We start from the raw sequence: 12,759 nt of genomic DNA, 5'->3' as shown, positions 1-12,759 counted from the left end.
GGCCCTCTGCTTACCTGCGCAGACGAGCGGCTTGGGCGATGGTTTCGGGCTTAGCAGCCTGGAAACGAGCTACGACGATGAGATATGGTTGACGGTGAGATATGGTCGACCGTGAGATATGGCTGAGCGTGAGATATGGCTGAGCGTGAGATATGGCTGAGCGTGAGATGTGGCTGAGCGTGATATGAGATATGAGATATGAGATATGAGATGAGATGATAAGCTTTGCCCGACCGCAAGGTACTTAGGTAGAGTTTGGTCTAGTAAGAGAAAAGTCCTGACGTCTTGAACCTCGCACTCGAATTACACGAGCTCAAGTTGACTATACAGAAGCTATTCACATTCGATTTAACTTGATATCTTCAAAAGCATTCCAAAGCTAGCTACGTGCGAACCGGCGTGATGTTCTAGCAAGATGTCTTACCCCCAGACACACTGCACGCAGCGCCACCCTTGCATACCTATCCATCATCATCAGCATACTGCTCGCACCCGGTATAGTACAAGAGAAGCGAAACTTACGTTCTTGCACGCATACCACGTTTTACCATCTGCGCAGCACCCTGTCTTGGATGGACAGTATCCCCATTGGTTGTTGGGGTCGCTGCCTTCGGCTAGTTGGGCGTGGTTTGTGGTGAAGTGTTCGTCGTGGTCGAAACATTGCTGTGGGGTGGGGATGTCAATTGGGGTGTCGGAGATGCTTTAGGTGAATGAAGAGGATGCGGATTCGACTAGGACGGGGACGTAGTCTTGGGTTGGGCTGGTTGGGACGATTGGTAGGTACTTACCCAGGCGGAGACGGAGGCCGTGGCCGTGAAGAGGAGGATGAGCGCGGAGATCTGCATGGTGATGTTGAAGGTATGGTAGGATTGGATATTGATGGTTTTGGAGATGTTCAGGTGATGGGTGGCGCTGGGAATAAAGCAGACGCGCTCTTCTTATCAACGTCCAACGAGTCAATATTAGCCATGTCTCCCTCCTACCGCTTGCTTCTAGGCCTGATGTAAATGAATAGATTGCAATCAGATCATCAGAAGACGTGCGCGAACACCAGACGACACGAGGTTGCGGCTCTTTGGATGCAAGTGTTCGGGCCGGACCCCTGTTTTGAACCAACCTCCGCTTGTTTGACGACAGCGCAGAAACGAAACAAGCTCTTGTCTTCTCCACACTTGGCATCGCTGCGAAAGCTTCTCTCTGTACTCGGCTGTGTTGATAGCGCATTCGCATTCGCATTGCTGATGCATGGCCAGCCGCTCACCAAACGCCTTCACCAAAACACCACCTCACCGCCGTTTCCCACGCTTCGACCGTCACTCCATCGCGACCAACATTCTGTCCGCGCAATATAAAACCTCGGAGCTTCATCCAATGGCAGTTCGTAGACATCTCGACAGATCGCTGCAAGCGAGATAGCCTAGACTGCACACAGTAGGTACGGCGTAATGCGCGGTTCAGCTCGTCGCGTGGTTCGGCGTTATGCGCGGTGCGGCGCAATGCACGGAGCACTCATTTCACGACGTGTGTATCTGCATGAGCTGCAATTCCACCAGTTGGAATGTCTTGAGGTTGTACTTGCAGAGAAGTCGTAGCTGGGGGGATAGCGAAGAGATGGCACGACCTGATGAACGAAAGAGATGCATCATCAGCGTAAGAGGTGCGCTGCAGTCCCTATTGGTGTAGAATTGGAAATTCAACAAAACTGGAAGGCGAGGTAGGCTTCCAAGTTGTTTGCTTCTCATTCCGATTTACTTGAATGGGGTGCGACCAGAATAGAGAGGTAATGGAGCTGGTACAAATCTAACACAGCTCATTATTGGTTGTACCGGACATGTCCGTGTAAATCTTATAAGGAGCAGTACGATGCTCGTTCAAGGTCGTTCAAGGTCGCAGACGAGACGATATCCAAGAATCTCGAGCCGAAGAGCAGAGTTGCTACCGTAGGAGATGCTATCAATGATGCACCAACTAGATCGGCACAGTCTTGGCCCTCATATCAAGTTCCGGGTTGACCATGCTGACTAGCACGTGAGGTAGCTCATCGTCCAGTGCTGTCCTCCACCTCGTCATCACTTGTACTTCCAGTTCGTCGATTCTTGACCGCCCCTGTAACTTTCGGTATGCTTACGCTGGTATGATCAATGTGATTGACGTGATGTTTCGTCAAGATGTCCCTGGTCCTCTCCAAATGCCACTGGATCGGTCGGATAGATCCAGGGGTTTTTGAAGCTGCTTTGACAGCGTATTGTAAAGCGGTGCAACCATATTTGTCTTCTGCACTTGCGTTGATACCGACGACCTCAACGAGAAATTCTAAGGATTCCTGGGTTAGAGAGCCATTCATAGCCGCACAATGTAGTATGGTTCTCTCATCCCAGTCCTTTCTCGCCAGGTCAACACCGTACTCGTTTAGAACTTCCAGTATGGGAACTCCAAAATGGAGTCTTTCTGCACATATGTGTCCTAGGCTTTGTCCTTCAAAGCCGACAAAAGAGCTGGTTTCTTTCATACGAAGAAGCGATGTGCAGATCTCGATGTCGAGTGTCCATATGGAGCTTTGGATGTATCGCACCAGAGGCGAAATTCCAAAATGATCGAGCTCAGATGCATTCGCACCCAAATTCAGTAGCCACTGCACCGTCTTGACTTCTGTAGCCTGCGTTGTCGATTCCATAGACAAGAGATGATGGAGCACATTACCCCCATTCTCGTTCTTCAAGGTTACCAGTGTGGTCGGCTTAGCCTGTTCGCTTTCACGAAGGGCAAGCAGGATTTCGTGATTCCTGAATCGAGCAGCGTAATGAAGTGTGTTGATATGTTTTTCGCTCGTCGGGCGCACGTTTACACCCATACTGAGTAGAGTTCTGACTGATTCGATATCTTGGGCCTGAATAGCAAGGTGTAGTGGGTTCTGTTGTTTCGAATTGACCAAGTGTGGGTCGGCTCCTCTGGATATGAGCCTTTGAATCAATATCGCGCTTCTCGGCCTCCCATAGGCAACGCAGTGTAGAGAGCTTTCGCCATTAATATCTGCTGCCGTGAGGGAAGTCACAGGATCTGCCAATAATGCATCGACTGTCCGCTCACGCGCCTGAGCATCCCCTGGGATGATCGTCTCCCAGGTATCTCCAAACACTATGCCGCCCCCGAAAATCGTCGCACGTAGTGCAAGATGTAGAGGAGTTTCACCATACTCGGTACGAGCGTCAGAGTCGGCGCCCTGATCCAGAAGAAACTTGGCCATCTTCTCCTGGCATTTCAAAGTAGCAAAATGTAGGGGAGTTAGACCGACTGCGGTGGATGCCGAAACTGCAAACACATTGTTTACTTGGCTATCTCGTAACTCGCCAACTCTGCTGGGCCACGCCTGCTGACGAACTTTCGAGTCAATTGGTACTCCCGCGTCGATGAGCTGCTTCGCGATGACTTCGTGCCCAAGCTTTACAGAAAAAATAATGTAAAGGAGTCATGTTTTCAACGTCGATAGCGTCCAATGGAACGCTGTACTGTTGCAATAACCTGACGAGTGAAGGTGTACACTCTGGATTGTCGATAGCACCCCTTCTAAGTAACACTTCCGCTGTCGTTTCTTGTGATGATCTGGCTGCACCGTGTAGCGCACTACCCCACTCTGCATGCTGGGCATCAATATCGGCGCCTGCGTCGAGTAGCAGCTCAACAAGTGCTGTATGGCCACCTTCTGCAGCAGCTAGTAGTGCATGACCGGAGTATTTGCTACCAGGAGCGTTCACATCTGCGCCCACCTTTATCAACAGCCTGACCACCTCCTCGTCGCCGTTGCTTGAAGCGATTTGTAGTGCACTGCGACCATTTCTGTCTCGCGTATTGGCGTTGGCGCTAGCATCAACCAGTAGCTTGACTACTGCTTTGTGATGTCCATGTAATGCTATTGTGAGTGCATCGTCGCCTTCTTGATCCCGAACGCTGACATTCGCTTTTGCATCTATGAGCATCGTGACCAGAACCTCGTTGCCCATTTCTGAAGCATCCTGTATTGCATAGCGGCCTACCACTAGCTTGTTGACGTCGGCGCCTGCATCGATCAGGAGCTTGGCCATCGCCTCGTCGTCGTTGCATATAGCTTCATATAATGCAGTTTCCCCAGCTCCATCCTCAGCGTCGACGTCGGCCTTCGCATTGACTAGTAGTTCAGCTACTGCCAAGTGGCCTTCGCTTATGGCCGCCCGTAGCGCGCTACCGTAGAGTCCACCTTTCGCGTTGACATCGACGTTTTGGTCCAGGAGCAGTTTCGTAATCGTTTTTAGGCCCAACCATGATGCAAAGTAAAGGGGTGTTACTATTGGATAATCGTCCGATCGTTCGTCGTACGTTTCTTTCGTATCCGGTTGGAAAATTCGGATCGAGTTGGTAAATGCGGGATCGTTCGTAAACAAGATCTTCATCGCCAGCCGACTCATTTCTTCCTCCCCGTCTCCTGTCTTCTGAACATGATGGCTCCAGAATTGTGCGGAGTAGTCTGCGAGCGCTGAAGCGTAGTAGATCTCATAAGTCAATGGTTCCTGGAACTGGTTTAGATACCACAGACAGCCTATCGTCATTGCTTTGTGACATTCGATCTCTTTCATGCTGTACTGCTTTGCCGGACCTTGCCTTATTCGTTCTGAGATGAGGTACTCTTGGACCGAGTAGTGTGCAAGCATGACGATCTGCTCCCCTTGCTGCGGGTGCCACCTTCGCTCTTCTCTTACAATAGTGACTAGACTGGAGCAAATTTTCAACGCTTCCAGAGGATCCACTAACACTTCATCGCGATTGAACGCTGGCTCGCGCGCAACATCGATGGCAGCAACTTCGGCAACTTCTTCAAGAGAAAGCGGTCTGGCGGAAAACGTGAGCCATTGGAGAATCCGTATTGTGTAGACGCGGTCCTCTTCGCTGATGGCTGTGAGAATTCGGTCGTATGTCTGGTCTAGCGTTTTCGGCAGGGTCGCAAGCGATCTCCGTAACATCACTAGATTGCGACATTCTGCTATCATGTCAAGCTGACATGTGACCCATCGGAACCTACACCATCGTCAGGCTTGGCTCTATCAAAACCGAGGTGATATACGTACATCCCTTGAGCCCCGCGCATGAGTGCTGTCTCGATCTCTTGCCGGACTTCATCGTCCCTGTTCCACTTTTCCAGCTGCCTATCGTCGCGTAGCTTTTGTTGAACGAATCGTAATATGTCTTCATCCACTACGTCTCTTTGAAGACTAATCATGTTGTCTTCCACCACGAACGTCTCCAATGACGTTTCGATGTCCCGCTCTTTCCGGCTTGTCATGAGCAGATGCACGCTGTCAAGCCGCAACCCGGCTACTGCGATAAGTAAGTCCATCAGCTCCGGGCGTTGTGCACATTCATCTAGCGCATCAAGGACTATGTAGACATGCGTGAATTGTCCGATCACCTGCGGTGCCACAGTTAGAAGTTTATGCAGCGGTGGTTGTTGCTGTCCGTCTCCGCAGGACGAGAATAACGCGTCGACGGCGTCGGGTATCGTTATCGTATGCTGCAAGAGCTGGCGTAGCAGCGAGCGGAGCATCAGCTCTGGAATCTGCTTCTGTGCATCGTTGAAGTCAAAGTAGAAGTACACCGTCACCTTACGTTTGTCGTTACCGCAGTGGTGCTGCAGATGCTCGACAACAGTAGAGCTCAAGATGGTCTTTCCACATCCTGGTATCCCATAGAGCCATAGCCGCGACGCTGCGTCGTCCTTCCAATTCCTGAAACTTTCATGCTCTTGTAGTAGCCATTGCCCAGTCCCAGGCTGCCGCTGGTTGTGCGCCTTTTGATAGTTGATGGATGGATCGGGCGCCGAGAGCCAGTTACGTATCTTGACAAGCCTCTCTCCTTCCTGGACCTCTTTCCTGAGTCGCTTCAACGCCATCTCTTTGCCTTCGCCGTAGATCAGTGGTAGATAACAACCGAGGATGCCTAGCAGACAGTATGCTCCGTCCTCTTCGCGTGTCGTCTCGCGATCTTTTGCCCAAGAGAAACGCTCTTCAACTCCAAACTTTGACATGTCGCTCCCCGACAAGGCTTCGAGAGGTATCTTGGTGACCTCATGTATAGTCTGTTTCAGCGACTGTTTGTCTCCCAACCGTGTTCTATCCCTAGAAAAGAATTCGACGGAGCGCGGAGCTAGAAGCTCTTGGAGCGTCCAGCCTCGAGTGAACCATCTGCTCGCTCTGAAGGCTGCCTTCCATGCCGAGGACGCTTTGCCTTCCTCCATTGAAGTCTTGCCATCGACGTCTGGAAGGAAAACATAGCACCTGCTCGAGTTCTGGTACCAGCGGAACATAGAGTTAATCGCCTCCGAAAGCTCTGTATGGTTTGCCCTATCGATGCAGCAAGTGTCCACCCAGAAATGCTCTAGACCATCCCGCTTTGCTCGTTGTGCACAGAACTGGATCTTGTTCCATGCATCTCTTTTCTCGGGATCAACAACCCCCATGATGTCACAGCTCTTGAGATCATTGAAGACAACCTCTGGCTCCTTCCAAGTATGCGAAAGGATCGCATAGGGAGGTATCTCTTCGACACGGATGATATCTTTGGTGAATTCGAGATGCCCGTCGCTCTTGATGTGCAGCAGCCGCATCGTATCATGTGTTTACTCCGTATGTGTGGGCGGCGGAAGGTAGCCTTGTGGCCTTGCAGTAAGTTGAAAGATCCGATGATGACGGCGCGTGCTCGTGCAGGGCATGAAGAGCGTAGTCAGTTACCAGGCTGATTGCGAGAGCTAGAAATGACCTGCTAGATTGGAGATAAAGAAGAATGGCTCGAGGAAGCGAATGTTTGTGTCAGGCTGCAGTGGCTGAAGCCTCAACATCCTCGGCGGAGAACACAGCCCGCCTGTACCACATCCACCGGGGCACTACCCAGGTGAGGCAGGCGGGGCAAGGCTGAGAAATCATCATCGAATGACAGCGACATAATGTAGCCTGGCAAACCGGACAGCGCAATATAGTGGTGCGGACAGTGCGATGCGCAAGCTGTTGTATACTAGAGAAGTATTCGCGCGTTCGTGCTGGGGGCTCTCGGAGACACCTGGGAAGGCACCAGGGAACCTGCCAAGACTCGTCACGTGTCAGCGAATCAACCCTGGAACTCTCCCGAAGTCAAATCAGCCCGGCACCTCTGACTCAACGACTCTATTCCATTGCAGACTCAGAAGCTCAGGGAATCATAGAGTTCCAAGACACATAATGAGATTAAGTAGATCAGGCCAAGTCAAGATGCTACAACACCAGCACATCTCATCTCACAAAAGAGTATGCCCAGAATTACCTTGACTACTGCGTCTATTCCAGCCAGACTGACCCTGGTCTTTATGCATCAAACCGTCCTTTCCCCCGATGCGACTCGTTAACATGAACAAGCTACTACGCGAACAGGTGGAAGGTAAACTACCAAGGCGCAACGTATCACTTCCTGCATAGGCACAGCCTACCCAGATGTGCCTGCCTAATAGCGACTGAACCAATCTCGAGCCTGCTTCAAAGGGCCATGCAGTCAAGCCGCCATGGAGAAAGCCTTCGAGTTTATGCAACGTTCAAGTATTGAACATGATGGAATTGGATAATGTCAATAAAAAACGACTATACTCTAGTCCCTACGCTCTCAAAACACCCAAACGCCCAAACCGCCCAACAAGAAAGGCTTATGATATACGTACAGTACGATACCAGCCCAAACAACACGTACAAGACATCCTACTCATCCTACCATACCACTGCCTACGCACCACCAGCCCTCCCCGTCGTAGTAGCACTACTAGGCTGATCATTATTCCAAGTCAAATACGTATGATCCCCCAACTTGCGCGGCTTGATTAAATGCGTAGCCAAAAAGACCGCTCCGAGCAGGATGCAAATACCGCCGACAACAAGGTATGCGATGCCCAGAAAGGGGTTTTTCCCGCCCATGACGGTGCGTGTGGAGATGAGGATGGATTTTGTGCCGCTGTATTTGTCGACGGGGTAGCCTGGGGGGTGTTAGTGAGATTTGTAGGAGGAGGAGATATGGGGGAAGAGGGACGAGGAGAACGTACGGTCATAAATCTTGAGACGGTAGGTACCAGCAGTCAAAACATCCTTGTCGTTACGCTGGTACAATTTACTGAACGTAGGCAGACCCGCAGTCCTCATCCAGACCTGGAATTGCTCCCAAGTATGCAGGTTAGGCAACTTGTCGCCGTAACGCCCATTCTCGTATTGTTCCTGCCAGTTCGGCGGTGGGATAACATCCTCAGGCTTGTACTTCGTCTCGCCGTACAGATCACCCTCGTGGCTCCACGAAGTTCCCTCAACAGTCATGGTGTAGTTCTGGCCCCCGGCATTCGTTCCACCGGCGGGGTTGGCGAGCGTCAACTGGCTGAACGTGTCGTTGAACATGGAGTTCGCGATGAGACCGCAGGGGTAGTACGGTTTGCCTGTCTCAGAGTCTACGTCCAGCGGGGAGCAGTCGCCCGAGCTGAGATCGCTGGCGCTGCGTGCATCGCCCTTGAGTTGTTGGATATCGACGGATTTGACGTAGCGACGGTGGTTCTGGTAGAAGTTCGTGAGGCGGTAGTAGAAAAGGATCGGCGGCTTGATGTCTTCCGGGATGTTGAAGCTGAGGATGCATACGTTTGTCTCTTGCACGACGCCGGACTCGAATGTGTAGTCCTCGCGGCCCCAACCCCACATCGCCTGGGGGTCTTCCTTGGATCTAAAGGTCGCGGACACTCTGCCGCCGGGAATCGATTCGAGCGGGTTTTCGGCGCTGGGGTCGAAGTTTACGGGGACTTCGGGCGCGGTCGAGTTGCAGTTTGTGTAGTCGATTGAGATCTCCTGGACCTGCGCGCTAGCATAGAGAAGCAGCCCGCCGATGGGGGCAAAGATAACTCCGACGATGAAGAAGAGAGGCAGAACGGTCTTCGGCGTTAAGATGGGCCTGTTGCGCGGTTAGTCGTGGGTATGTCCATCTACCGCCGTGATTCCACCTACTGCCATGCCTTCAAGCGCTGCTGCCTGAACGCAGTATCTAGTATCCCATCAGCATTGCCCTCCTTCGCGCATGTCCCATATCAGGCTTACTCGGCGGCCTCCTGCTCTTGGTCTTCTTCGGCTCGTCGCGGCTGGGGTCCTGGCTGCTGATGGAGTCGGTATGCTCGACCTGCTGGGTGCGCGACATGATGGCTGGTTCCGCGCGACTCGGCGGAGTCGATTGGTGGAGTGAAAGGTAGTCGTCGCGGGCGGGAGGAGTGGTGGGAACGCGCGGGTTTGAGGTCGGCCAAGCCGTTGTCCCAAATTAGTGACAGAGCAGCCGCGCCACGCCTGCACGCCTGTGGAGCTTACGCATCCCCGCCCGAGACCCTGAGCCTTTCACGGACGTATCACGGAATCGTCATTGCAGCAGCATCGCAGTACGCCATCCATTCATCAACGGATATTTAAATGGTCACGTAAAGGCATTTCGGAGAACATTCATGTTATGTGAGATAGTGCATTCTGGTCTAGTACTAAATATGATAGAAAGCCTGCATTTGCGGCGACAATGTCCACACGGGACTACAACATTCGTTGGTGGGAGCTGAGGGGTATCGCATGCCGTTAGATAAAAGAAAAGGAAAGTCGAGAAGCCCAAAAACGCCATGAGGGAGGACAGTATCCACTCCCGAACACCTGTTCATGCCAACAGTAGTACCCATAAAACCCATCGAAACGCCGTTCGTAATATCATGCGGAGGAGGACATCCATCACTCCATGTAAATCATACCAGTCTTATCCAAAGAAAGCGAGCCCAGTCGGGTGGGCCGCGAGATGCAAAGTGCAACTTGATGCATCGTAATCAAGAAGAGGAAAAAGAATGGGAAAGGCTATGCGATGCGGGCTCAGAGGTACTGGCGGAAGTAGTCCGGGTTGAACCAACCTACACGGTCATATGACTGCCACAGTTTGCTAGCCTTGTTGACGTCAATCTTGCACGCCTGCTGGGCATCCGTCTTGCGGAACTCTTTGCCAATCTTGAGAGCCTCGATGCGGGCCTGGAAGATGCGTCGCTTGCTGGTAAGGTAGGTGGCGCAGTTGAGGCGGAGTGTGCCAGCGAGGTTCAACTCAGCCTCGTGCAGCAGCTCGCGATCGGGATCGTCGGCGAGGGAGAGCGCTTGCCCTTTCCACTCAGCCTTGAGCGCCTTGGTATTGCCCTTGGGCAGTGTGTCCAGGGGTGGGGCGTAGTCGGGAATGGCAGTGTAGTCAGAGTCGTCGCGGTTGGTGACTGGCCGTGCCGGCTTGGGAGAGGCTGACTTTGTGGTGGGGGAGGTGTCGAATGAGTCGTGGATCTGAGTAAGAGGCGTGCGCTTAGCCTTGGGTGCAGCACGAGGGGCGCGAGCAGGCAGCCGTGGAACAGCAACCTTGGGCTGGCGGAGTTTTGAAGATGGCGCAGGGGCGAGCTTCTTCAAGGCTGGCCGCTTCTGCACACGGCCGCTACGGACCTCGTCGATTTGCTTGTCGAAGGCGCGTTCTTGAGCCCACCATGCCTTGGGGTTGTTGCAGGCCTCTCTGAAGACAATGGACCGGACTTTGGCAACCAATTCGTAGTCAGCGCGGCTCGGCTTGCTCTGGAGTTGTGCATAGTCTTGGGTCTTCATGTGCGCGGTGATGACATCTTGCGAGGCTGACTCGGGTGACTCGTCGGGGAACAGCGGCATGTGAGCAATTGGCGCCGCTGCATCAGCCGAGACGAACAGCTGGGGATCGCGTGTGCACTGCTCCTCCGAGCTCTCCATGTTCTCCTTCTGTGCCTGTGTGTCGTATGGGGAGATTGGTGGGGAGGCGTAGGCGATGCGGTGGGCGGCTGCTGCCTGGATAGCCATGAAGTCGGTCTTCACAGCAGACTGCGAGGGTGCTGAATTGAAGGAGGAGAAGGGTGATTGAGAGTAGGCAAGCGGAATTGACGTGCCAAACGACTCTGATCGCTTCATTTCAGGGGGCGAGAGGAGGGAGGAAACGGTGAGCCGATTGCTCGGGGGCGTCTTATAGTGCAAGTTTGCCATTGCGGTGTGGTGCGGTGCGAAAGTTTGTCCTTTGGTTAAAGCGCAGCGTCGGGGCGGTAGCGATATATGAATGTGTCCAGGCAGCCACTGGAGCGTGGTGCGTTGGTAATGCGATCAATGGTAGAGTATGAGTGGAGGGTAGGAGCCTTGGTTGAGCGAACGGCTTCGCCACAGTTATGCTGTCAGGTGTGCCCGGGCGCAAACGTGACCGTGGAAGCCGGCAGAATGGTCCGACCGACTGCTTATACCAGTTATGCGAGCGGGCAATTAGTCAGGCAGACGTGACAATTGAAAAAGCAGTGCGGAGTTAGGACGATTGAATTGCGTGGTAGGTTAGTCGTCCCGAAACAGACGGGGTGAGCGGGCTGGTTATAAGAAGCACCACCCAGGCGCGTCGGGGGTTTCAGTAGGCTACAGGATGGACAAGGCCAGTGTGACTGTCCTTTGAGACACTGCGGCCCATGTGCTAGCGAACCAGACAAAGAGGGTGTGCGGTTGGCGCGTGCCAGCAGGCTCTCATCCTCCCAGGCCAGGCATCATCCATAAGAGGAGCGCCCGTTGCGCGCGGCCGGCAGCTGACGAATGCGGGCGGCCAAGAAGTGAATAGAAGGAAGACGAAGGGGGCTCCAATGAGAGCGGCCAATTGCGCAGCGACGCGTGAGGCGGAGCTGGGAGCGCGCAATGCTCTCTGACTGTCTGAGAGATTGAGTCACTGCACAGGCGATTACCTGTCGCTCCGTCCCAGCAAACCGGGCTAGTCCATCGGGGCCGAATGAACCGTCCCCATCGTCACATCATCACTGCGCTCCAGGGCTACATACACGTTGCCTGCCCTCATTGCGCCCTGGATGCAGCGACTGAGGCCTGGTAGTATGTCATTGGCACCCGATTCCAGTCAATTCCCAGTCCTCCCAGCCAGCGTGTCACCGCAGCGCCCAATTCCAATCCCCTCTACAGATCGCTTCCGGTGGACAGTGTCCGAGTCACCGCTTCCGTCATCGTTCCTCGTACTACGCTATTGTGCAGTCTGACCGCCGTCGATAATGCAGAGATGACTATCCCACATGCTCCACATTCCAGCAATTGACCCATCGCGCCAATCGACTATGCTTGACCCTGCGCTTGACCTGCCAGAGCCCAATTCACTTCAACTGCCCTTCGCGGCCAGTGGCGGCCGAATTGAGTGCTCATCTGCATGGATCTAACCCCCCCTCCGTCAGCGGCGGCTACCGAAGACAGGCTGCTCACCGAGTTCTGTGGAATGGCGGTTCCCGTTCATGGTCTTGTGACATGGACACCATCAAGCGGCTGTAGTGGACGCCACTGGCGTGGAGCTGCAAAGGACCAGCGCCGACTAGAAGGTTCACTCAGGGCAGCTCATGTCTCGCAGCGGGTAACATGCGATGTGTGCGTCGTTAGCCCACTGCGGTACGTTCCCGCCATGTTATCGATTACCACTCGTCCTTGCATGTGAAAGTGAGCCCCGTGCTCAGCTGGTCAAATAACTAGGTCATCTACACCATGACGCCTGTCCACCTGAACACCTCCCACGCCCTCCGCACCCCGTCGCTCACGGGGCAATGAGGCTTCACACCATCTTCTGTTTGGTCGAGGTCATCCTTCGGAAACCCGGGGTGTCTTATCGTCGTTATCGTGCTGTGGGGGAGGGGTATGCCAGAAACCCCTCAAC

General features: G+C 53.4%; 3 protein-coding genes across 3 annotated transcripts; all 3 read right to left on the bottom strand.

Annotated features, from left to right (window-relative positions):
* Positions 1-3,466: 3,466 nt before the first annotated feature.
* J4E93_010257 (uncharacterized protein) lies at positions 3,467-6,631 on the bottom strand (the record flags this gene model as incomplete). Its single annotated transcript, XM_049348142.1, has 3 exons — positions 3,467-3,501; positions 3,623-5,046; positions 5,097-6,631. The coding sequence occupies 3 exons, from the start codon at positions 6,629-6,631 to the stop codon at positions 3,467-3,469; spliced, it is 2,994 nt and encodes a 997-aa protein (XP_049194676.1).
* Positions 6,632-7,769: 1,138 nt separating this feature from the next.
* On the bottom strand, positions 7,770-9,207 carry J4E93_010256 (uncharacterized protein; the record flags this gene model as incomplete). The annotated part of the gene is made up of 4 exons (XM_049348141.1): positions 7,770-8,017; positions 8,084-8,967; positions 9,021-9,057; positions 9,111-9,207. The coding sequence occupies 4 exons, from the start codon at positions 9,205-9,207 to the stop codon at positions 7,770-7,772; spliced, it is 1,266 nt and encodes a 421-aa protein (XP_049194675.1).
* A 701-nt stretch (positions 9,208-9,908) lies between these two features.
* On the bottom strand, positions 9,909-11,069 carry J4E93_010255 (uncharacterized protein; the record flags this gene model as incomplete). The annotated part of the gene is made up of 1 exon (XM_049348140.1): positions 9,909-11,069. One exon carries the CDS (start codon positions 11,067-11,069, stop codon positions 9,909-9,911), a length of 1,161 nt encoding a protein of 386 aa, XP_049194674.1.
* Between the last annotated feature and the right edge of the window lie 1,690 nt (positions 11,070-12,759).

This window comes from Alternaria ventricosa (genome assembly GCF_023758065.1).
Source record: "Alternaria ventricosa strain BMP 2768 chromosome Unknown scaffold_28, whole genome shotgun sequence".
In the NCBI taxonomy this organism is placed as follows: Eukaryota; Fungi; Ascomycota; class Dothideomycetes; order Pleosporales; family Pleosporaceae; genus Alternaria; species Alternaria ventricosa.
Note: the sequence above shows the minus strand (reverse complement) of the source record. Positions and strands in the feature narration are given on the sequence as shown.